Source organism: Protopterus annectens, chromosome 8.part0, assembly GCF_019279795.1.
Source record: "Protopterus annectens isolate FY-2018-M chromosome 8.part0, PAN1.0, whole genome shotgun sequence".
Lineage (NCBI taxonomy): Eukaryota > Metazoa > Chordata > Ceratodontiformes > Protopteridae > Protopterus > Protopterus annectens.
Window position 1 is genome coordinate 133743508 of NC_056741.1, and position 26326 is coordinate 133769833.

General features: G+C 39.2%; 1 protein-coding gene across 1 annotated transcript in view; it reads right to left on the reverse strand.

Annotated features, from left to right (window-relative positions):
- Positions 1-26326, reverse strand: part of LOC122808161 (alpha-2-macroglobulin-like) — a 1492450-nt gene that overhangs the window by 1402045 nt on the left and 64079 nt on the right. Inside the window, exon 3 of the mRNA XM_044079133.1 lies at positions 4839-5004. Within this exon, the coding sequence (XP_043935068.1) occupies positions 4839-5004 (166 nt within the window). The remainder of the gene's footprint in view (positions 1-4838; positions 5005-26326) is intronic.

Here is a 26326-nt window from a genome sequence, read left to right on the forward strand (position 1 = left end):
GAGAAACACTGGACTTTTTCTGACTTTGTTAAACTTGTGGGTAGATTGTTAAGCATATAACTCACTTTATGTCATTAATATTTAGAAGGACACTGTAAGGGAAAAAAGTAAGTGCAAGTAAATCAATCTTTGTTCTTAGCATTTGTTTGAAATATGTCATGATATAAACAGCATGTTATATATAGCAAAGCTGTTTTGTGTAGTGTATAGTGAGGGGAATTTTAAATAGCATGGGAGTCTTTTCAGTGCCTGTTGTATGTGTTAAAGATATTAAACAAGTACTTTTTAGTTATAAGAAATATAAGTTTTATAGTATAACAAGAGAAGAATGGCTAGACAAGAGCAAGCTTAATGTTAATATGCTGTGATCTTGAGCTGCTGGGGTGGGGTCTAAACATGCAATAATTATTTTATACGTAGAATTAATGTTCTTGAGTTAAGCTATAAACAAGTATTTTTTGTAAGTGAGTATACTTGAAAAATAAGACAAAATGATGAAAACCATGAAAAATGCTAAGTTTTTTACATCTGCAATGATGTTACATTGTTTTTTTTTTCATTAGGAAATATTCAGTGGGATTCAGGAATTCAGCAGCTGAAGGCAGTTGTACATCCTGTTCTGAGTGAAATTCACAATGATTCATTACTTACTTACATGGAGATGAGCTGTCTGCAAATGCAAGCAATTAATCTTGAGAGTTCTGAGAATTCTGCATTGAGAAAAATGCAATTCAAAGATATAATGGCAAGCACTTCAGTGAAAGTAGAGTTTGAAATTACAGGAAGTGAAAAAGAGACAGCAGCCTATTTATCAGTCTGAATACTTAAAAGCATTTAATAGAATGGTGTACAATTCAGTTTATTTAAAGACAGTGTACTTTTTCTTAGGGATACAAGTTAGTCTTTTCTGAAAGTATAATAGCTGTTTTTCATAGCTTTGAACAGTGATAAGAAAACAACAGACAGCAATCATTGCAAGTGGGAACTTGGATTATAGCATGCGATTTAATATGGGTAACCTTACTTTTAGTTTAGGTAATGCCTATCAATCCAGCTGCCAATTTTGGGTAATTGTTCCTATCTGGAGGGATAAACTTCATTTCTGAAGATGTGCATAGTTTTGTGTATTTTCTAAGTTAACAGGGGATAGGGGTCATCTGAAAATGTATATAGTTTTTTTTTTGTTTGAGGGTTTTCATTAAAACAAAAAGTCCTGAAAATGTTACATAGGTTAAAATGAAGAAGAGAAGTAACAAATGTACAAAAGATCAGCTTTTTCCCAAACATTACTGTGTACATGTAACAAGAACACTGGGAATACATATTCAAAAAAATTAACCTGTATGCCAGGTGGGAACAATAGCTTATTTATCACAATGGCTATGTTATCCATATTATCTTGGAATGTTAATGGCCTTACAGGTATAGAAAATAGGAAATAGTATTAAAGAATACCAAAGAGAAAACAAGGTAGTATCTGGATAATTTGTAGGAGTTTAAAATGATTGCAGTTAAGCAACTATTTTTCTGATAATAACTCCAGAGTATAAAAAACTTTTAGCACAATGCCTAAGGCCACAGAAAGGATAAAGTTGTTGTCAGAAAACTTAGGGAATTTATATGAAGAAAAATAACCACAGATCCTGTAGAGGCATTAGAGATATTTTCGAATTTTTATAAACATTTGTTTAAAATAAAGAAAATTGGAAATAAAGACCACAAATGGAAATATTTATAAAAGACTTAATTATGCCAAAGTTAGAGGTAGTGGAGGCTCAACAAATACATAACAGTTAAGACAGGAGAAGACAAAATTAAAAAAATGGTAATATATATAATCAATCTTCATGAAAGTATCCAGGAATGGATAGTGTTTCTGTGGAAATTTGGAACAAACTTGCAAGCTTTTGTTTAGAGAATTTTAAAAAGAGGGGAGGCAGCAACAACTCGAAAGAAAGTTGTGGTGGCTATATTACCTAACAACAGTAAACACCCATCAGCTCCAGCTTCATAAAGAACCATTGTAATTTTAAACCATGATTATAAAGTGTTTATGTATACACTAGCTAAAAGAATGGCTTAGGTGTTGCAAGAACTGATTATATGGGTCAAGGTGGTTTGAGAAGAGGAGGCAAACATTTGACAACATTAACAGAAAAATGTTGATACAGAGTGAAGCAGAATGTAAGACAACACCATTGTTGCTAGTGGTTCTTGATGTGCAGAAAGCATTCAACAGAGCAAGCTGGGATTTTATGAGTGGGGCAATGGAAGCATTGCATTCTCTGATACAATAATAAGGTTCATTATGAAGTTACATGAAGGTTCAGAGGCAAGAATTAAAGTGTGAGAGTTCCTCTCTGGTAAGTTGTTTTTGAAAAGAGGAATCAGGCAGGGGTGGCCTCTTTCCCCTGTGCTATTTGCTTCATATGTAGAACCTTTGGAAAAGAAAACAAGGGACTCAAAAATGCAAGAATATAATTGGTATGGTAATGAAGGAAAGTTGGCTTTATTTGCAAGTGGTATTACCTTGCACCTGATAAATTCAGAAAAGGACATCTCATTGTACAAAATTCTGAACAGTTTCAAGTCATTTTGAGATATAAAATTAAAGAAAATAAACAAAGGCTATAGCCATTAATTATTATAAGATGAAGTATTTAGGAGTATGGATTAAAATAGCTTCTGTTATGGCAGCTAAGGATATGTGGGAAGACAATGAACAAATGATAATGCAAAATCTCTGAACATGGAAACTCTTGTTTACAGATATGAATAGTAAGATGACACCACTGAAAATGTTTTTGTTGCTTCAGTTTCATATTTGGGTCAGGCATATTTTAATAACCAAAGGAGTTATGGACAATAATTTGTAAATAGATGAATGAATGAATTTATATCAGAGGATAAAAAAGGCAAGAGTTGTGTGTAAGATGTTGATGCTTCCAATAGAACAAGGTGGTTTAGGATTACCTGATCTGAAAGGATATTTTAGAGCTACACTGTTAGGCTCATATATGGGTCTATATTAATTCACTGAAGGTTCACTTTAGTGGACCGTTCTTCATCAAACCCTAATCATCAAACATTTAATTCAGTGAATGTTCAAATCCATGAACAATTTATCTAGGGAAAGGAAGCACTTGGCCAGCACCTCAAATTTTTCCCTTTTCCCCACTGTAGTACAATCTTGGAGTTAGTATATATAGTTATGTGGGTGGGGGCACACCTTCCAAAATTGGGGGGAGTGGGGGGTGAACCCCCCCCACACACACACACACTTTGGTGAGTTTTGCATATTGCAGTGTCTGGTCTGGTGTAGTTTTGGCCAAGTGCTTAGTTTCCCTGTGTAAATACTTTTTTGATGAAAAAGTTCCCTGAATTGAACGTTCGATGATTAGAGTTTGATAAAGAAAGGAGAAAGGTTCATTGAAGTGAACCTTCGATGAATTAATATAGACGCCTCATATACATAAAAGAAGCAAAAGGTTATAATTCAAAATGGAAAGGGATGATGATTAAGCAGAGGGAATGTTCATGAAATAAAAAAATAGTAGGATTTTGGATGCAGAGAGTTAAGGAGATCATACAGAATATTATGTTCATAAAGCAGCTGAAAGTATTCAAAGAACTAAGTCAACACGAGAATGCAGAAAGGAGATTTTTCCAAGAGAGATGATTGCAAGTACAGTACAGAAAACAGGCAAGAGGGGGCAGAAATCTGTCAAAGGAACCAAAGTATTGGGAGCAAAGAACTAGTGAAGGAAAGGTAATAGAGTGGGATGAGGCCAAGATGAAATTTGTACTACAGGACAGAGTATTCTTTCCTACCATTGACTGATATCATGTACAGGCAACCAGAAAGAGACAGGGGGATCTTAAGTGAAAGACCTGCTCTGGTAGATGTTTAAGTTGAATCCAGAACAAAAGCTGCTGTTAAAAATGATAATTAGTAGGGCATATAAAATATTTTAAGATAAGTATAAGAATCAATCAGAGGAGGTTAGAAAAGATTTGGAAGAGAGTGTGGAAAAGTAATTTACAAGAGAACAAAGGGAGGATATATGTATGGCTGCCAGTTTTGCAACAAAGTCCAGAAGGCTTAGAATCTTCACTTGGAAGTGTTTACATAGGTATTTTATACCCCAAGCATACTTTTCCTTCAGGTAGATCTCAAATGTAAGAGGTGTGATGGGGAAGAAAGAAATGACTGGGAACATATGTTTTAGGAGTGTAATGAGCTAACAAATTTAAAAATTTTCCTACAGAGTATTTTGTCAGAAATATTATGTGAGCAAATGCCTATAGCTAAGGAAAGGATTCTTTTGAGCTGAAAGACAGCATCTGAATTGCCTAGATATAGCAAGACCTTATTAAATTTAATTCTGTTGGCTGCCAAAAAAGTAATTACTGGAAAGTGGAACTCAAAGTCTAAATCAACTGAATTAGAAGTATTGAATATTATAAAAGAGATTAAAGGACTGGGAATGGTCTTTTGAAAAGGAAAGGAACAAATTGCATGAAAATAAATGGAAACTGAGGGAAAATATATGCAGAATAATGTTCAGGAGGAGCGAGGTTTATGGGAAGTGAGGAATTCAGCAATTTAGTATATAATGATTATAGTTAAAAAGAAAGAAATAATTAAAGAAACAAAATATATGTGATGTATAATGTTTGTAAATAAAAAACATGTTAATATGGTTTGTTTTCTTTTAAAAAAAGAAAGAAGCACACAATATGGTCAGTTTTTACTAAGCTGCAATTTAATGTATTTCCACAGATTCAGTAGATGGCAATTCCCACATATATTCTAATATAATAGTTTCTAGATTTACCTGTCTGCCCTGGTTTATAGAGAGGTTTATCTGTCTGGAGAAATATGCTGCTTTTCTGTCGCTTGTCCAGGTGAATCTCCTTTATCTTTTCAAATTGGTAGGTGTCACCTTTTCCAGTCACATTCAGTTTAACCTCATCAGCTGCTGCTATATACAAAATGCTATCCTAGAAATGGCAAAAATAAATATGGGCTAGGAAGATAGTTAAACAAATGGAAAAACTGACAGACAATTTCACAGGAAGCAACAAATGTTTATAGTAGTCGTACTTGGAATGAAACTCTGCCCCAGAATATAAAATAAATGAAGAAACTCTCATGTGTGTTTTGGCTTCTTACAACCACTGGTCTTTAGTAGCAGATGTAGCTATTTAGCAAATGGACAAACACAATTTTCTGTTATGTGCCCTCTGTGCTGAAGAAGCCAGTGTCATATGTTAGTCAGTAATCACTCAACTTAAGTTCATATTTTCCTTTTAAGCTGGCATCTAGCCATTTTCTTACTTTTTGATGAAGAGTAAATAGCTTTGTCAGTCTCAAAAAAAAAACTCGTTTTAGTCTCATAGAGTAAGTATTTATTTGATTATAAATTAGACAAACAGTATTTAAAAATACATTATATTATGCTTAGAATACAGAGTTAATTAGAAATATAGTATACTGAACTATTAGCAGTAATCCTTCAATCATGAAAATAAGAAGACAATTTTAAAAAGCAAATGCTTTATATATTTCCAAGCCTAGAGAATTCAATAAACTTTCAAAGTGCTGTTGTGTAGGAACTTACCATAACAGTAGATGTACAACTGATCACTATTGCAGTATTACTAACTATTGGGATATCCCACCAGGGATAGCCATACTTTTGACTAGGGTACCAACGCCTAGAAATCCTTCTGTTGCACCTTAAATCTGTCATGTGACCAAAACATGCCAAGACTACAAGGTACATAGGGGCCATACAGATATGATTCATGGCAGGACTTTCTCGCCCCAGACCCAAAAGCCAGGAAGGCAAGAAAATCAAGAGGTCATCAAAAACACGTCAACCAAAAGAAGGAAGAACTATAAGATCCCACTTTAACCACAATAGAAAATAGGACAAAATAGGGATAAGGAGGGAGGGGTGTAATACTCCAATAGTGGTCAGTCAGGCATCTTCTGTTATGGTAAGTTCTTACTCAACTGTATTATGTCCTTCCTATAATCACTGTTGGAGTATTGTTAACAACTGGAAAGAGTCACACAACTTATAAGATTTCAGGAAGGAGGAATGATGAATCAAGCAGAAGTCTAGGATTCCTTACAAAATGGACCTGGCAAAACCAGGGCTAGCCCTAGAAATGGCATCAATCCTGTAATGCTTAGTTAATGCACGTACAGAGGACCAAATTTCTGCTTACAAAATAGACCATGAATCAAGGCCTTTGATAAAAAAAAATACCAGAAGAAGCAACAGCTCTGATATACTGGGCTTTGACCAAAACCAAAAGCTATCAAAGTTTCCTTTTCTATAATGTCTCAAAAGAATACCCCTATTCTAATAGAATCAAGTACAAAACTCCTAGGTGTTACCATTGACGACTAACTGAAATTCGACCATCACATTAATAACTGCATCAAAAAAACTCATCAGAAGCTAGGACTCCTATACAGAAACAAAAAAATGTATCTCCTATGAAGCTCGAACCACACTTATACATGATTACCTTCTACCTTGCTTAACTTATTGCTCCCAAATCCTTACTAATCTAAACTCTACTCTACTATCAAAGCTTGAATCGACATACCACACTATTGCTAGATTTGCAGCTCAACAAACCTATAAATCCCACCACTGTCTATCCCTGAAACACTTAAACTGGCTGGAACTACCCCCACCTACTTCAGCTCACACAGATTCAAACCATACACTCAATTTTGTATCAGCCAGAATACTGTCCTGCCTTGTCTTCTCTTATATCTAACTACTCACCAGTTAGAAATCTCAGGAGTTCATCCCTTGATCTGTTATATATCTATAAACCCAAATCTAAATCAGGTCAAAACATATACAGCTATTACCATTCTAAGGCTTGGAACAAGCTCCCTCTAAAAATCAGAAATCTGACAAATCCCAAACAATTTAAGTTGGCTACAAAAGAATACTACAAACAGCAATGGATCTGCCATTGCTCTCATCCTCCCTGACTACAACCATTCAACTAACATACTCCCTTCTACCACTATCGTCATCTGATCTACCTACCTTCCCTCATTCCTTCTCCTAGTCCTTCCTTCCTTCTTGTCAATCATCTACAGATTCACTTATCCTACTTCTTCCCTCACCCTCCTTCCTACTATCTATACACCTCCTCTCTCCTCTCCTTCTCTGAAATTGTTACTGATTAAGTTCTTCAAACACTAGCCTACTCTCTGTTGTCACCTTTCTCGATGTATTATCGTCTGAACAGAATGTGCCTTACCCTAGAATTACCATATATAAGTTTTTTTTGGCTTATTCAAACATGTATGTACAACAATCTTATGTTTTGTCAATGTTAAAATACTTAAGTGTTTTTAGTCTTTTATACCAGTTTGTATAACACTAGCTTATTTTTACTGTATTATGAAGCTTTTCTCCCCAGGACTCTGCTGAAAAAGGGCTATGGCTCAGTCACACATACCCAGTCAACAAATGTAAAATAAAATAAATAAAATAAATAAAAAATTGCCATAAAAAGTGTAACAAAAGGAAATGGCGGAGGAGATCCACTTGAAAACAGTTTACTTAGAAACAGGGAGACCAAACTCTTTAACCTGAAAGGAAATGCAAATCTAGTCTGGCTATGGTTTTAGAAGGTAATACCTCAGTTTTCTATGCACATCTGAAATGTGTAGAATCTTTTCTCCTTTGTTTTGAGGGGAGGGGGAAAAGATGGGGAGATTAACTATCTGATTCAAATACAGCTGATTGACCACCTTAGGCATAAAATAAGGGTTAGTCTTGAATGTAACCATAACTTTATGAAAAGCTAAAAAGACAAATAGGCCATGAGAGCTTGTCATTCAGAAACCTCTTTGACAGAGGTAAGCCCCACCAGCAGGACTGTGTTTTGAGTAGGAAACTCTACAGAAGAAGTGGAAGCAGGCCAAAATGGGGAGAAATTCAACTGATCCAAGACGTAGCTCAAGTCCCAAAAGAGGAGAGATGGATTTTCTATGAAGAACACCTCTTAAAAACTATTTGATATCAAAACATGAAGACAAAGATGGATCAAAAAGAAGGTAGGTGGAAGTGGCTGAGAAATGTCGTTTTATAGAAGAATATTCCAACCTTGAACTGAGCAGATCACACAAGTAAGATAGAGTGGAAGAAGACCCATGTGAAAAGTGTTCTGATTCTTCTTATTGCACCAAATAGGAACGTTCTTTTATTTAGAAACATAGGTTTTACATGTAGCAGATATCCTAGCCTCCTGCAATACCCGTCCATGTTCACTGAAAACTGTTGTTTAGAAGGTATTACAATCTGATCACCTAGAGGGTTAGAGTTAGAGTCTGAATATTCAGATGTATTAGAGTGCCCTTTTTCTAAGTGAGCAGGTGAAAGCTGTCTAGGCCAGAAGGGAGTCACTGGAAAGATTTCTGGTTTGCCCTTTTTGATTTTCTGAAGAATCCTGGGAATCACTGGAAGACAAGGGAAGATGTAATGAAATCTCCCCTTCCAGGAAAGACACAGTGTCCATTCTCTAAAATTCTGGGTATGGAATCCTTGAACAAAACTATTTCAGCTGTCTGTTTTATTTGGAGACAAAGAGTTCCATCTGTGAAGTACCCCAATGATGACAAATCTGTAGGAAGTCCAGTCTGCTTAACAGTCATTCGTGAGGGTCTGCATGTGATCTGCACAAAGAATCTGCCAGTGAACTGACTTCCTTAGGAATGTAAACTGCTTGAAGAAATAGATTGTAGTGTATAGCTATGTCCCAAGCATACCTCTCAAACTCTTAGTGCGAAAAAGCCTGATAAAAGGGAGAAAAGGCCTAAAAATAGGGACAGATTTTAAATATTGGTCTTATAAACTTAGAAAGTTGCTAAAGTAACAGGGTTTGTATTAACGTATGTTTTCTGAAGGATTTGAAGTCTGAAACTCAAATTTATATCATTTGGTGACTTTAATCCTCAGATCATCCCAGTGATTTGCCAGAAAACCACACATTTTATGAGGAACAGACCAAAAATATGAGACAAAAAATCGGAGCATTCTGCAAAAATCTGGACAGTTCAGAGGTATGGTCCCAAGCAATCATTACCAACCTGCAAAGGCGGTATAATCTTGACTTACCCTTGTGCCACATAACTGTGGTGTTGTTTGTAAATAACTGAAAGGTGCCCAGAGATGAGAAGTGATGTAGAGATTGCATAGCTAGAATCAGTGCAAAATTTTCCCTGTATTTACCTGGTCCTTCTTGTCCTTCCCGGACCTTTGCATTCATGGAACAGACTCCTCAAGCCAGGTGTGAAGCATTTGTAAAGAGATCTTGACAAGGGTGTGGAACTAGGAAAGGCACCCCTGGGTTGAGAGATATCTAAATGAGCCTCCTATGAAGATCCCTTTTGCAGAATGGTAAGAGAGGGATTGGGAAAGTACAGTTATGTACACTTACCATAAATGTAGATGTTCGAGTGTATTCACTGTTGCAGTTATCACATTTGGGTTATCTGCCTGCAGGTAGCCCTCAGTCAGCCTGAATACCAGAGTCTTGGGATTTCTGCATTGGATGCTGTCACTTCTTCCATGACGTCAGGATGTCATGGGTATAAAACATGCAGCCGACACCATTACATCAGTCTTTCTTGCCGTGCAGTGTCCGAAGCAGAAGCAGTTTGCAAATGCCAGTCAGCCGCCTCCTGAAATTTTCATTTTTTCGAGTTTCAGACCTGAAGTCTTCTAAAAGATAAGTACCCCATTGGGGATCCTTTTTTCTTGCTCTAACCAATGTCAGAAAAAGTTAATAACTGTCTTGCCTGTGGAAAGCAAATACCTCACAGAGATTTTCATTCTTACTGCGTCATCTGTTTAGGCCCAGACCACAATGTTCCTCGTTGTCAGTTTTGTGCCTTGTGCAATGCCCGAACTATTTGTCATCAGGCTATTTTTTGTCACTAAATTATTTCACTCTCCTTCTCCGACTACCGATCTTCCGAAAAAAACATAAGGATAAAGTCAGAGACAGACCGCATAGGCCGCTACTCAATGAGGTGCCTTCGCAGCCCCCGATACCCACTTCTACAGATTCGCAGGCCTCTGCTGAGACCCTTTCAGAGTCTGGTATGCCACGAGTTGCTTCTTCGACTATGGAACCTGCATATGTCTCAACATTGGATGGGTCTGGAGCCGCTGTGCAGGCACCGGCTTCTGAGGGTGTATTCCAACCTTCTGATGTTTGTATTAAACCAACATCTTCATTTTTGACTAAAACTACCAAATTTCTCAGGCCCAGAGTTCTACCTGCAGGCAGATAACCCAAATGTGATTACTGCAACAGTGAAACACGAAGAACATCTTCAGAGGGCAAAAATGCTGCATCCACATCCAGAAAGATTTTTGATACCAGTAAATCTTCCATATGTGCAGTTTGGCCAAAGAAATCATGAGAATGGTGGAGGCCATAAACCCCAGAGCTCTGAAGATCTTTCTTGCTGAGGTAACATCTAAGGGAGGGAGATATGAAAGTAGTCTTTTAAGAAAGGAACTTTTTTCCTGAGGAAGTAAGGTTGCTGTTGACAAGAAATTGATCTTGCAACCCAGAAACACCAGAACCTGGGAAGGAATCAAATTGGATTTCTTGATGTTTAGGGTAAATCTGAGAGAGAGAAGTACATTCATTATAAAGGCAAATTTTTGATGGCAGTTCTTGTAGGAGCAGGAAGTAGCAAATTGTCCACACAAGGGAATATTTGAATTCCCAAAGTCTGCAGAAAGCAAAAGCCAGAGCTAGGTAATTTGTGGAACCTCTTGGTGTCGCAAAAACCTCAAAGGGCAAATCACAGAATTGAAAATTATATTTTGAAACAGAGAATCTTAAGGACACCCTGAGGTCCATATGAATCAGAATATAGAAATATGCATCTTTTATATCTATCAGAATATAGAAATATGCATCTTTTATATCTAAAGTCACCAAAAAGCCTTGGGGTCTGCTATTGGAAATAAAGACTTCAGTCTGAGAATTTTGAATTTTGGAACTCTCAGAAACAAATTGGGAAGAGGCAAATCTAGAATGAGCTTCCATTTCCTCTCTTTTCTGGGGTCCTGTAAGAGTCTTGAATAAAACTGGTTCCAATTTGATGAACAGAAACCAGTTCTATGGCCTGGAGAAATAACTCCTTCCAAACTGGAGGAGTTAAATGGAAATGACTTGAAGGGGCAGGAGAAATGCCTGATTGGAACAGTAGTGAAAGCCATGACATTCTGTAACCACTTTAAATGATGAACCCAGTGGTCTCTGCTGATTGATTCCCACACTGGAAGAAATAGGGAACATTTCTTTGACAGAGGGTTTTAAGGGAAGGCTGAGATGGTGGTGGGTGGAAGATGTGTACAGTCACAAGAAGGCTGGTTTTCAGGAAATTGTTGTTTAGACCCCTTAAATTCCTGCTTAAGTTCATCATAACATTGTTTTTTTTAATATGTTTTACTCTTTTGAGAGGTCTTTCTGGCCCTGGCAAGAAAATTCCTCTGAATTCTAGGCACAAGAGAGAGAAAGATCTATTTCAGTTCCTTCATTATTTTACCTCTTTTGTAGGTTCTTAAAAATGTTAGCAGGAGCAGGACTAAAGAAGGTATACCTATCCAGATGGGCATCCAAATGTTTAATGTCCTCAGGAAGAGACTGGAATCTAAGCCAAGCAAACCTCCTGAGAACAGCAGGTTGTCTTGAAGAAGCATCAGCTGCATCATAGCTGCGTTTTATGGAATGCTTTGCAACCTGGAAAGATGCACTGAGCAAAGAATCAGCAGAAGATTTATGATCAATCTCCGGAATATCAGACAAAAGTTTGTCCAAGTCCCCAAAGATAGATAACAAATATCTGGTCATGTGGGTCTGGTAATTAAGAGCATGAAATGCCAGAGTGTAAGAAGTGTAAACCTTCTTTCCCTATCTATCTGCATCCCTACTACCATTATTATTGGGGAGGGCATTAGAGGAGGGTAACAGTTTAGTAGGTTTATCAAATTATGGGAAATAACAGTAGGGTCAGAAAGAAGTGTTCTTATACAAAAATGTATGGGTACCTTTACTTTATGAACCTATCAGAATTCTTAAGGGCTAGAGGTTGGGTGTCAAGGGTCACTGAAGCCATGATGAAGGTATTCTGTAAAGCCTCAAGTACCAGATAGACGGGGTTTAGTGACCCCCCATGAACACCAAATCAGAGTACCTGTTCTGAATATCTGACCCATGCTTACCATCCTATTGAAAATGCTGCATCATCTTACCCACTGTATTCCAAAAGGAAAGTTCTTCCAGAGGGGGATTAGGAGACATACCCATCTTCCTCTGACTCATACCCCAAATGAGAATGGATCTGCAAAGAGTAAGCCAGGGAATCTCCATCTGAATCTCACTTTTCTTCCTCAGAAGAAGAAGAAGAAGAATCACTCTGTCCCTTCACAGTGAAGCAGTGGAAGGAGGAGGTGCAAAGGGAAAGAACTGTGGAGGTTTCAAAGAGACCAAAGCTTTATATACCCTTTGGGAGATGAGAGAACTCATCCCACTCCTTCTGAGGATGTCTGACAGCTTGGGAGAAGAAGGAGAGCTGTGCTTCATCTTCTGCTTTTTCTAAGTGGGAAGAGGAGCTTGAACATGGTGAGGAGGCTCAGAATCTGAGGAATGCCTTCAGGTCCCTCCAAAATAGTCAGCCTTAGTCTCCATTCCACAGATGAAGAACCAGTCTGACAGGTCAGTGTTAACATGCTAAGGGATTGTGCCATTTTGGCCTCTAGATGTGTCATGACAGAGGAGCAGCTGAAGCATCCAAGCAGTGTATGGACTCGTCACGAGACACAGCAGAAATGTTTGGGTGTGAATGGACAGTCAAAGCATCTAATTTAGGCTTCTTCAGCTTCTTTTTTGATGCCTGAGCAAAAAGAGTGAGTTTCCATTGTGAAATACACAAGCTCTTTGAGTATTTGGTTTTCTAAGTAAACCTTAAGGGAGGACAAATGGTTCTTAAGGGTCTTAGGCATGATTGGCTGACAAATAGAATGATTTCTATGGTCATGATTTGCTCCTAAGAAAAAAAATGACATTTAGTTTGGCTGTACTTATAAAAAGGTATTTGCTTCATATTCTCCCTTCTTAGTTGACATGAAAAAGGTTAATATTTTATCAAAAAATAACAATAGGAAGCTAGCCCAATGGCGATACTTATTTGCTGAAGGCAAGTGACACTGACAGTGTTTGTATGCTTGAAAGGCTGACAAAGAAACTCGGGTTCAGTGTTAGGGCATGTGGTGAGAAAGTTCTGAGTTACTTTGCACCCGTGCTTCTCCTATGTACCTCATAGCCTTGGCATGCTTTGGTCATATGTTAGATGTATGGTCTGAGTTGTAGACACCTAGGCTGTGGTTTCCTGATTGGATATATATGGTTATCCCTGGCAGGTTAGCCCAGTAGTTAGCATTACTGCAACAGTGATCATAGGAAGGACATCATTTTATTACTTTAAGTTGCTGCATACACCATTAGTCTATGCTTTCATAATTCATAGCATAAAACATCTCGGAAAAATAAAATGATTCCGAATGAGTCATTTTCAGTTAGTGATCACTATAGCAATAACCCACGCCTGGGTGTGGGTAATGCTGGATTTACCCATGGTTGGTGTGGTTTGGTCATGAGGGCGAAGCCCGAGTGGCCAAACAAAGCCAACCGTGGGTAAATCCAGCATTACCCACACCCAGAAGTGGGTTATTGCTATTATACAATGACATTATTAAAGAAAAAAAATAATTACTTTTCTTAAATAATGGCATTGTATAATGTCTCCTTGCTGCCCTTCCGCAGCTGTCTGGTATTCTGCGGCAGTTCTGATGTACTGCGCATGCATATGCCTACGCAGTACATCAGAGCTGTGGGCAAAAGCAACGGAGAAAGTAAGATCTCCGTTGCTTTTTAAAAACTGTTTCGCTATGTTAAATGGGTTTAACATAGCGAGACAGCTTTAAAAAAAGCAACGGAGAATCTCCGTTGCTTTTTTAAAGCTGTCTCACTATGTTAAACCCATTTAACATAGCAAGACAGTTTTGAAAAAAACAACGGAGAAAGCAAGATCTCTGTTGCTTTTTACAAACTGTCGCTATGTTAAAGGAGTTTAACATAGCGAACTTTAAAAAGCAACGGAGAATCTCTGTTGCTTTTTTTAAAGCTGTCTCGCTATGTTAAACTCCTTTAACATAGCGAGACAGTGTGAAGCAATGGAGAACTTGCGTTCTCCGTTGCTGTAAAAAAAAAAAAAATAGTTATAGTAATGGAAAAAGTCCGGGCGACTGGACTTTTTTCCATTACTATAACTCTGATTTATAATGTGCACGCTGACCAATCAGCGTGCACGTTTTTGAATATTAATGGGGGGGTCATTGTATAAGGATAAGATAACCCTGTTACAAAGCAATCTAACTGTAATGCTAGAGAAAGACAATGGGCCATGAAGTGACCAGTTCTCATATAATGTGACTGGCCCATCTTCTGACTACTTAATGAAGTGCCATTGTAAAACACTTATATCAAATAATCTAACTATCATGACAAAATATCTTAGGAAACTCTAAACATCAGTGCTACAGATCCAGAAATATTTTGCAAAAATAATTCTTGGCTACTTCCTGGATGGTCCTATGAAATCTATACTAAATCAGTAAGATATAAAATTATCCCCTCCCCTAGAATCCTCCTGTTTAGGAGATGTTATGTCTTCCTGGGATAGTTTGGACTTTTTTCTCATTTATTGAGGGATTGCATATTCTCTATATTAATCTAACACTTGTCAGATGTAATCAAGTACATCCATTTCTGCTGGAAGATGAATCAGAAAGGTATGATATAATGAGTGTCCTTCTGGTAATATGATACATTCTGGTAATATGATACCTTCTGGTAATATGATACCTTCTGGTGAAATTCACAAGGATGGATGTAAAACAGTTAATCCTAACTATGTCCTAACTTAAGAATTGCCTTCTACAGTAGATCCCATGTAACAAACTTATTTGGATGGACTATTTCATTAGAACATGGAGATGGTCTAGTGACATATTTCTGCAACACAGAACTGATGATATCTGATGGAATAAAACAAAATGCAATGCATTCCCAGAACACCATGAACAGCATACATTTGACACACATTATATACAATGAAATGCCTGACACATGCTAGACCCCATGTCCTTTGCACTTGTACCCACCCTGAGTCAAAGGTTACATGATAGCAGTAATAGCATGATAATAGTGTACCATGCAGCAGTAGCAAAGAATGAAACCAGAAGGTCAACACACACTGTGCGGCACAGAAAACTTTCACTAGGAATTCTTGGAAACTGCAACAACACAGTTCTCTCCCTAAGATGAGTCCCATTACATTGCTACCTTTAGTACAGAGAATGTCACACAAATGGAAAATAATATTGGTGCTTTCGCTGTTCCCAAAGAAAAACATGGCAATGGCAAAAGAGCCTTAGCATTCAGGGAAAAATAGGACACTAATCCAATTGCTTGGCTGTGACTACAGATTTGATTGCATTGTTGCATCCCTTCTTCACCTTAACACACACACACCTGAAGAATGAAATACCACCAACCCAAGGCTCTCCAGTAAATTTTATTCTGCAGAAGACGAAACTACTCTGACCTAAAATGGTAAATGAACGATCCTATAAAAAATAAAATAAAACAATGAATGAAAATGCCAAATGTGGTTCAAGAAATACAAATCAGACTTCCCATTACAGAATGGAAAATGTATAATTCACCAAATACTAATAGGTGACATGCAGGCTTTGATACCGATGAATGCAGCATACAATCTGCAGTGTGGATCCAGGACAAAAATATTAAAGTGGCACTACACATATTTCGCACCTACATATTATTACACTGAAGGGATGAAAGCACATGCAGGTAATGCACTGTTTCCTACTAAATCCCTTTATGAACAGAGAACTGGTCATGCATGAAATCATTATTTAGAACAAATTCATGAAATATCAGAGCACAACTCTTTATAAGTCTCTTCTTCTTGAAGAAAGTTGCAGTACATGCTGCCAAACCACCATTAATTAGTTAATGAATTAATTAATTTGCTTATTTATTTAACTTTTACAAATATGCCCCTTTTCACCATGACTCAAGCTATTGAGAAGTTACACATATGAAGAACATGACAAATGCAGAAAAAGAGAATGTTCTTCAAAAAAGATAAGGTGATACAATCTAACATTTGGTACATTAGATAGCTTCCGTGGGACCCGATAGCATTCTAGGCTGCATCTTACATGAACTCAGGCAGGAACTTGCAGCACCATTAGGCACCCTGTTCAACCAAAGCCTGAGTACCACTGTCATCCCTTTGCACAAAGGTGGAGCATCCACTGATCCAGGTAATTATAAATCCATCAGTCTAACTAGCCTGATCTGCAAGGCCATGGAATGGATTATCATGGACCTCATTAACAAGGACATTGGAAACCTCCAAACACTCAATCCTACACAGTTTGGTTTCATCAAGGGGAGGTCATGCCTGTTAAATTTGTTTGACTTCTTCAAGACAGCCACCAAAGCCATGGATGAGGGGAAGATGGTGCACACTGCCTACCTTGACCTGGCCAAAGCTTTCAGTACTATTCCCCACTCGGGTATAATAGATAAACTCTCTCAACTAGGCATCAATCCGTATGTTACCAGATGGTAGCAAACTGGCTCACTGATAGAACCCACCTAGTCAAAATAAGGGAAGCCACCTCAAGCAGTAGACTTGTAATGAGCAGTGCACCACAGGGATTGGTCCTGGGGCCTCTGTTATTGGGATAAACTTTTCTGAGGTGCAGGCCAAAACCAGTGGGCTATGGCTGACCAAGTCTGCAGATGACTGCAATCTGGGCTCTGTCATCAATTTTCCTAGTAATGTGGACTTCCTCCAAGAGGGTCTCACCCAAACAAATGACAGGTGCCAGAAACATGGCCTCAAACTGAATGACAAAAATGCATCATCATCCCCTTTGGGGAGAGTGACATCCCCACAAATTATCACATTAATAACAAGGTCCTAAGCACGCAATCAGTTGTGAGGGACTTGGGCACACAGGTTGATAGCAAACTGACTTTTCACCACCATATTGCCTCCATTGTATGGAAAGCTTTCTACATGGCCCACCTCATTAGTAAGTGTATTTCTTCCAGAGACAAGGAGGTCATAACATCCCTGTATTCTTCCCTTATAAGACCCATTATTGAGTACAACATCCTTTTCAGTATGTACCTTACAAAGCACATACAGCAGCTGGAAAGACCACAAAGGTTCCTCACCAGGAGAATCCTGGGCCTCAAACATCTACCCTACACAGATAGGGTAAAAGCCCTGTCCTTCTACTCGGTGTCATACTGACTCCTCAGAAGTGATCTCTGTTTGGCATACAAAGCAATCTCAGACCCTGCCTTCATGGGACTGCTGCATATCCGCAAGTCAAGCTCCACTCGAGTAACTTGTACATGTGACCTCAACCTGGTCTGTGACATCAATAGGACTTGTTGGCAGGACAGATTTGTGTCTCATAGACTCCTTCTTCTATGGAATAGACTCCCTCGCCACATCAAGCAAAGTATCTCAGTAACCCTTTTTAAAAGCAACCTGGATAACTGGATGGGGAACAGAAAATACACCCCAGGGATTCCACCTCAGTTCCCTGCTGGACAGGGGCATCAGGTGCTGACCTGTCAGAACATGGACTAAGTTCTGGGCTAGGCTTGTAAGGGCCTCAGGGCCAATAGCCTTGTAATTTCCTATGGTCCTATCATCCTAAAAGAAAAAATATATTTATTCAACTATACACAACACAAAAACAGAAGTGACATTGTGTGTGTGTGTGTGTGTGTGTGTGTGTGTGTGTGTGTGTGTGTGTGTGTGTGTGTGTGTGTGTGTGTGTGTGTGTGTGTGTGGTGTGCGTGTGTGTGTGTGTGTGTTGTGTGTGTTGTGTGTGTGTAAGTGTGTTTTAACTTATATTTTAACAAATCATTCAACATCAAATTTTAAGTTTTTTGCTGAAGTGTCTAAGTTAGTAGCAAGCTTTAGGTGTACATTTTAAGTAACAAAAAAAAGTTGATATATATTACAATGATAGCAAGAGAAGGTTGTTGTAAAAAAAACACTTTTATCCTTTTTCAAACAAGCCATGAGGTTTACACTTAAAATAATATAGTGTTATGCACAGGATCAACATATTTATTACTGTGGATGTCCATGCTTCAACCATTAGTAGATGTGAGACCTGGGAGGTAAATTTTAGTTATTTTAATGTCTCAGCCACTATCTTGTCCCTGTGAGGTGAAAAAATAGTTTTGATTGTCCAGTGTAATACCTGGGATATTTTAGTTTTTAACACTGTTTGGATTTGTAAGATTAGTGGATATATAATAGTAAGGGAGGAACTGTTGAACAGTTTATTTGCTGACCCAATTAACATGACAGAGGACATTTTTCTGCTGATGACTAGATCATGGTCTCTGAGTCAGTTCCAGACAATTCAGAAACAAGTGATCTCCTGCAGAAAGTTGAGTGGTAAATTAATAAAAATAGGAAACGGTAGTATTCCACTGGGAGATGAGTTGTTACCCAATATAAAGGTCCTGCTAAGGAGATAAGAAGCAATCATCAGTGGAATATTCAAATTTAATGTGAGTTAAAGAATTGAGAAATTTAATGTGGCTGACAGATTCAAAGGCATACCTAATGGTGGCGATTTAATAAAATCTGTGTAGAAATAGTGTAGGCACCATGGCCATGTCTGTGTCTCCCCTTGGCAGTGCACCTTGCATATTAATGAAGGCATGCTACTGAGGGAGAGTCATGTAACACGGTTACAGAGTCAGTGTAGGGGGTGTGTAACAGTGTCCAGAGATGCGTAACACACCCCCTACACTGAGTTCTGAATATTTACTGTATGGCACTAAAAATATAATTTAAATAGTTTATTTATTTATTTATTTTTTTGTGTGTTTGCATGGCACAGCATAGTGCTTAGCGACGGACATGTGCCAGACATCTAAAAATAGAAACTGGATGGATTCAATTATAAATGGAAAGGTCAAGTTTAAGCATAGCTGCGTAGGTTTTCCCAGTGTGCTGCAGTGCTCAGTGGTGCTTAAATTAGTGGAGAGATATATATACAAAAGTACAACAGCAATTCCCATTGCTACATAATCGAATGGTTAGAGTGACAGCCTCATGTGCATTAAGTGCAGGGTTTGAATACACAGACCAGTAATTTTGTAAATCCACATTCTGAGAGTTATTTTAAATCCTGATAAAATAATTGTGTGATTACACAGACAAGTTATTAATATTATTGTGCAAATACACATTTATGAGATGTACTAATAAGCCATGATTGAATTTTGTATGAATACACAGACAGGTTATTATACATGTATGTTGCAAATACATGTAAGAGATGTATTTAAACCCCCAATGGAATACTGTATGTACGGACAGACATTTTATGAAGCATTTATTTTGGAATTACACATTTATGAAATGTATAATCAAATCCTGCAGTGCTGCACCAAGCTAAGCTCAGCTAAGCATAACTAAGCCTAGCCAAGCACTGCTTAAAGTAGGAATGGTTTAGCAGTGCTTAGCCGGTTTGTGCATTACTAATCAATCTCCGTTTCAGCAGTACTCAGCCCAGCTAAGCTGGTTTGCACACCGCTAAAAACTGCTAAGCATTGCCAGTATAAGCACTGCTCAGCTAAGCTCAACGGGTTTGTGAGGTGCTAAGCAATGCGCCACATTTTTTTAAAATTGCCCAATGGCAGTAAAGAGTGGGAAAATAGGCTTATTTAAGTGCAACAGGTGGGAATACAACACCACCAGTTGGAGTTTGAACGTGGCAGGAACTATGGCAAGTGTTGAAGAGGGTGTGCGCTTTTGGGTGCAGAGTTCGGACATTCTGGAGTCCAGGGTCATGGCTGGATTCCTTGTTAAATACTATGATGTCTGGCTGCTGCAGGGCCAGTACCAGGGATCAGAGTACAATTCAGAGGACAGGTAACATCCAGCATGCAATCTCACCGCTACAACTGGTATCCTCTACACAGATGAGTAGGTGCGTCATCATTATGATGACCTGAAGTGTCGGAAGGGGGATCTATTGGCCACCTGGGTCCAAGATATTCAGGATGGCAATGACCCACAAGTTTGTAAGTACTGTTTGCATTGTTTTATCAATACCTAACCTGAATATGTGATAGACAGGTATGTATAATGGTGTGCTTCTCTCCCTACAGCTGCACAGGAGAAAGCTCACAACCTAGAGGCCCATGCAGTGCTCTTAGCCAGGTTGCACTGTGAGTGTGGTGAGTACAGATATATCTTGCAATCTATAGTCATATAAGCAAAGAGTAATGTATTAACTGCTATTAGGTATATAACAGTTCTGATTGTATTGCAATGAATGTGGTCATAGACCCGGACTGAAATAAGTGAGTAATGCCACGTACAGTTCAATAAAGATGAAAACATGAAACCTGATAATGTTAAGGAAATAAAGTCTCTACTGCATTAATTGTGGAATTACAGCTATATTGCAACACCTGCATTATATGAACTGTTCTTCAATAAAAACTGGAAAAATATACCAGTCACTGCATGAAGTCAACCCTAATAAAGCTGTGTTGTGCAATATGTGTGTATTTTGGAATGTTGGTCATGAAATCGAGTATTACATCTACTGTGAACTAAAAACACAAAGAATACCACTAAGTGACTGAAGGTTAGCTAATAAAGAGTGATCTGCTAAACTGTAGATGTAGATCTGTACTATAAGATATACAACATTATGATATTTGCTCTGCACTGAGATCTAAAGCAATAATATGAACACCCAAGGTATATTGTGTATATCAGGAATGTCTTGTATTAACCATTGCATTTCAGCTATATGCATTCCTGCTCTTAGGTACACTGCTGCAGGCAAGTATGAAACTGTAATAGACTGCAAATGTACCATCTGCAACTGTATATGGGTCAGATAGCTAACCGAGCACTCTGATATGGTTTGTATACATCACAGATATTTCCACCCACTAGGGGTATATTGTCTACACCAGCATTCCATGTATTAATGCACAGATCACCTACTATCTCAGTCATGCATGTGTGTTCAAGTGTCACTGCAGTCTTGTATAACACTCTACCTCTATTATCAGGTCATATTTTGTTGTCAGGTGAGCTCTAGGCACATATCATTCAGTCAATATGCAACAGTGGCTCAGTAGCTCAGTTTGACAAATGCTAGGTCTGATGTACATTTTATCACACACAGACCAGGGTTTGAATCCAGTTACAAGTACTACTAAATATTATTGAATCAGTTATGTATTGTTAACAGATGTTCTTACCACAGGAATTACAGGTAAATAAATGGCTGTAGTAGCCATTAGAATGGGTTAATAATTTGTGTGTTCAGATGTACCAGAGTGTTAACAGCATTGCTCGGCAATGTGATAAGACATCAGAAAATAAAGGCAACAAGTACAATACTAATAAAAGTTAATACAATAAATAAAAAGTGTAATCTTGGTACGGCTACATGCCTGGTATGTCTGTGAATGTCTGCTGATAGTCTAATTCTATGCCTGCCAAGGACGGCATGATAGTCGTAAACTCTCTGTACTGTGCATGATATATGTCTCTCAAGTGTCACTCTGTCACGGAAGGTGATCACTGTTGCCTAATCCATCAGTCACAGATCTATCTTCGACATGATTTACATCAATAGCACAGTCACAATACATCAGTCCACAGTACACCTTAGTAGTCATATATGTTCCCCTGACATGTAATAGTCCCCTGTAGTTGTGTACTTGCACGTGTTACAGTTTGGATCATACTGTCCCAAGCAGATAGCTTGAGCAGTATATACAGCCACAGAAGCTATAGGGCACTTGTACACATAAAGTAAGGGCAGACCTGTATAGTATATAAGAGTACTGTTGCAAACAATATAGCCTATATCGGTACTAATGGACTGTATTTCTCTCCACCCACCCCTTATATGCGTCATAATTTATTATTGTTATACATCGGTTATGGTTTACTATTAACATATGTTGCTCTCAAAACATTATGTTGGGCCTTGTGTTTTATTATTGTTATGTATTATAATGGTTGCATACTAACACAACTTGTTGAATTGCCTATGTTGTTGGCCTTATGCTGTAACCATTACTGGCATGCTCTTACTATACTGACTGTTATCTCACTTATTGTTGTGTTCCATATGCTATGCAATGTTATGTTACTGAGTTATTTGCAACATTCTGGTATGCTGTTATAACTCAATGTTCTGTTCATTACTAACCTAAACACTTTGAAATACCTCAACACCATAGCTCAACTGGGTAGTCCGGTTCCTGGCAATCGACCTATCCTACCTCAGCCAGCCGTGGCACTGGATCCCAGAACATCTGGGACCCAACTGGTGGTGCCCCCTCTGCTGGTCCTGCACCACCTATGGGTGAAACTGTGTCAGGGGACAGGATCCGTTCCCTACTGGGAGCAGACATGGAGGGGGTTGTCAGCCAGAAACAGCTACCGGTGATGGTGCGCAGGATAGTGCAGCATGGCTATGAGGCTCACCTGTGCTGGACTGCGGGCAGACCCACCAAGCTGGAGGGGCAAGGTGGCCCCAGTGCCCAGCCCCCAGCACAGCCAACTTCAGGGCAGTGAAGGAGCAGTGTTGACTGCCCATGGGTGGGGAGCTCAGTCTCACTGCTGCCATCTGGGAGCATATGGCTCTCTGATTCCACAACACTCTCTCTATCCAAGGTGTTTACTCCCCCCTCGTGTGTCACACACTGCCCCTGTATGCTGTCTTGTCTGTTTGCAAATGCAACCTCTCCTACCCAACTTATCTCTCCACATGTACTATATCCCTTCCCCAACATTCCACTCTCTCCTTAAAAAAGAGGCATCTGTCCCACAAAAAATATCGCCCCATACATAGCTCTCCATTTTGCACCCACATCCACTGGACACAATCAATTACAATAATTAATGCATACAGTTATGTTTCCCTCACCCCTCTCTTTGGGGGGTGAGGCTTCAAATTCCAAATTCTCTACAACCTGCACAGCTGTTGCTGTACAAGAAATGGAGAGCTATGGTCCTTTCCTACAATCATTCTGCACATCACTATCTGCCTTTCAGTACATTTTTCCCCACAGCTTGCCCCATTTCACCACTTTCCTATCACCCCTTTTTCTTTTCTTTTTTTTTTAAATTAGCACGGGTTTAAGTGGAGCTAAGTGGTGTGGTGTGCCGTGCAAACCCGCTTACAGCTCCCTTAATCACCTTCTCTGTTTCTGACATTGTTGGACACATCTGCAAAATAATCACCACTGCCAACTCTCAAACACAGGCCCCTGTCAACTACAGCATAGTGCATTAGCTCACTAGGCCACTCAGCTATGAAGTAAAACAGGTGTTTCCATAAATATATCCTGATGGTCAGTGATACACTGCTTGTACACGTAATGTGAAAACTGACAGTGTACGTGGTGCAGTGATGCAGACAGTAAACCAGTACACAGCCAAATAAATAATGATGGATGAGCATGAGGACTAGGATAGCAGGTATAGCGGTCAACTGCAGAGACTGTTGCAGAATGTCCGCAGTTGTGCCACCCATGTTTGGCACAGTTTTCACAAAACCTATTCTTTGTGCTGAAGTACTGATGAGTCACTACAGATTGAGGTAAGAAAATCATGGCAGACAGTTCAGTGTCACACATCATATCCATCCACACACACATGCTTATGCAAATCCTGTGTAACAGACTGTATGCATACACATATATCTTGCAAATACACCTGCTGTATTGTTGACACAGGAGCTCAGTCTGCTAAATTCCTAGCATGCTGTACATTTTGCCACTCACAGTCCTGGTTTTGAATCCAATGTGTTGCACTTCAATGACATGCTTGTGAATACAACAGATAATGACTGAGTCCTGTAATTTTAAGCAGAACAGGTTGCTGCTACTGCATTCACTGCTACCCAAGTTAGCATCTCAAAGGCCTGTAGGTAGGGACACACTGCGCAAATATGTAAAAGCTTCCTAAATACCATCTACCACTCTCTGAATAGCACTATTACATAACATATGTACCATAAACACATGCCTCACCTGGACTGTTATGGGTACCCTCACCCTGGCTCTGCTGTGACAACAGAGCAGACACTGCTGCCTCACTGACACATACAGCTTGCTGTCCTCCTTTGTGTTCAGCTGCAGCCTGCAACATATGCAGCAGTATGTTCAGTTATCTGCTATAGACCTACCAAGCCTCACAACCCCCTACAATAAGGGGTCCACACAAAACCCATATATGAGAGGTGGGGGTCAAGTTACTGAGATGTGTTTCAGTCTTCCCCTACAAACATACACAGCTGATAGACCAGCAGCTACTGCAGCAGCATGCACATTCTGATGCCTCTGATGTATTATACATCTGTCTTCCCCCTTACTGACCTCAACCTTCATTGTTTAACACTGAACTGCCACATAATCAGAAAGTCATTTCACAATGGTCATGAAAAACTGGACATACCACATAAATCCCAACTGTGGACAGTATTTTTACCTATCCTCTGCAATGCTGTAGTCTCCACACCTCGATAATGTCCATCTCATAGACTAGGAAAGGGGCCAAGGGCTACATGAAGGCCTTAAATATAGCACTGTTGTGCCATGCCATTGGCTAATGAAAGTGCAACCCATCTGTTCTGGATGCAATTAGCAAGTCTGAGTCATTGATTGGTGCACAGGCAATCACCTGTTAATGAGCATTACCTACAAAAGGCAAGCAGCTGCCTACAGTAAACAGGTCTGTGACTTGCTTTACTAAGATATACTGCGATTTCAAAAGCATTTTTCTTCAGGATTTCTGCACAAAAAGGAGTACAGCACTCTACCAGGTATGTAATAAAAGTCCCCATTTAATGGGACTCAGATGGGAGGATGCAGTTATGGGGAATAGGGATTACAATAGTAGGCCTGCAGTACATCTCTGGGAATGACATGTTGGTGATAGTCTGCTGTCCAGCACCTACAGGCATGCCTTTCAACTCTGTCTGCTGTGACACAGATCACAGCTCTGGTCCTCTCAGTCCTTCCTACAATGGACGGCTCCTGTACAAATGCTACTGGATTGTCTGTTAGACAATAGTGACAATAAGTAATGGTGGATACAGCTGGCATATTACATGATGTACTGTCATTTAGCTCCTCTCAGTCTGTGAATGTCACATAGGAGTAGTTCAAACATTGTACGGGTGTCCCTGACTGTTCCTGATGTAACTGGCTAGGTCACTGTTTAGTCGACATTCGTATCTCATCACTTGAGAGCTATGGCTAACATATCTGGTGACCCCCTACAGCAAGACTTCAGGTCATAGCCAGCAGTAGTGGGGGGACACAGGCCTGACCCCAGTGACAGAGTGTACATATTGATCATACAAAGTAAGGGAATGAATACAGTAACAGATATTACTGTAGCATAACTGTTTTCTGAGGGTTCTGGCATATGACAGCCAGATTCCCCACATTCTGAGATCAACCATTAAGTATTGTCCAACCATTTGCCAGACATCCACATGTTTCTGGCAAAGGGTCCACATATATCAGGCACTTGTACACACTCTGCAAACATCTGTGTACTGCAGAAGTCAGACACCTACAGGGAAGATACCCTACAACACGTTTGCAATGCTGTCTGTCATTGCATCACACGGATGTTGCTGGACTGCCCCCATATACTTGTAGTAACACTCACCTATTTGTCAGACAGTGGCTGTATGACATGGTGTAGGGACATTGCCCATAGGGGACACACCACAGTAGATGGCATTGATGGGAGTGGAGACATACAACACACTCAGTCACAGCACACAGGAACATAATCAATATTGCCACTATGTTGCTGATAGCCACATACATACTTTGTTGATAGATGGCAGGGTATGATGTGGGAGATAGCGGAGGATAGTGCGGGCTAATTTAGATGTGCAGGATGTGTACATACTGGAGAGCAACATATCTGGTCCTGTGATGTGTTCCCCTCTTCTTGTCTTTCAGAAAGGATGTACAGACCGAGGCACCCGCTGCTTTCAGCTGTGGAAAATGATGTGATCCTGGATGGCCTCAGACTGCATCACAACATACT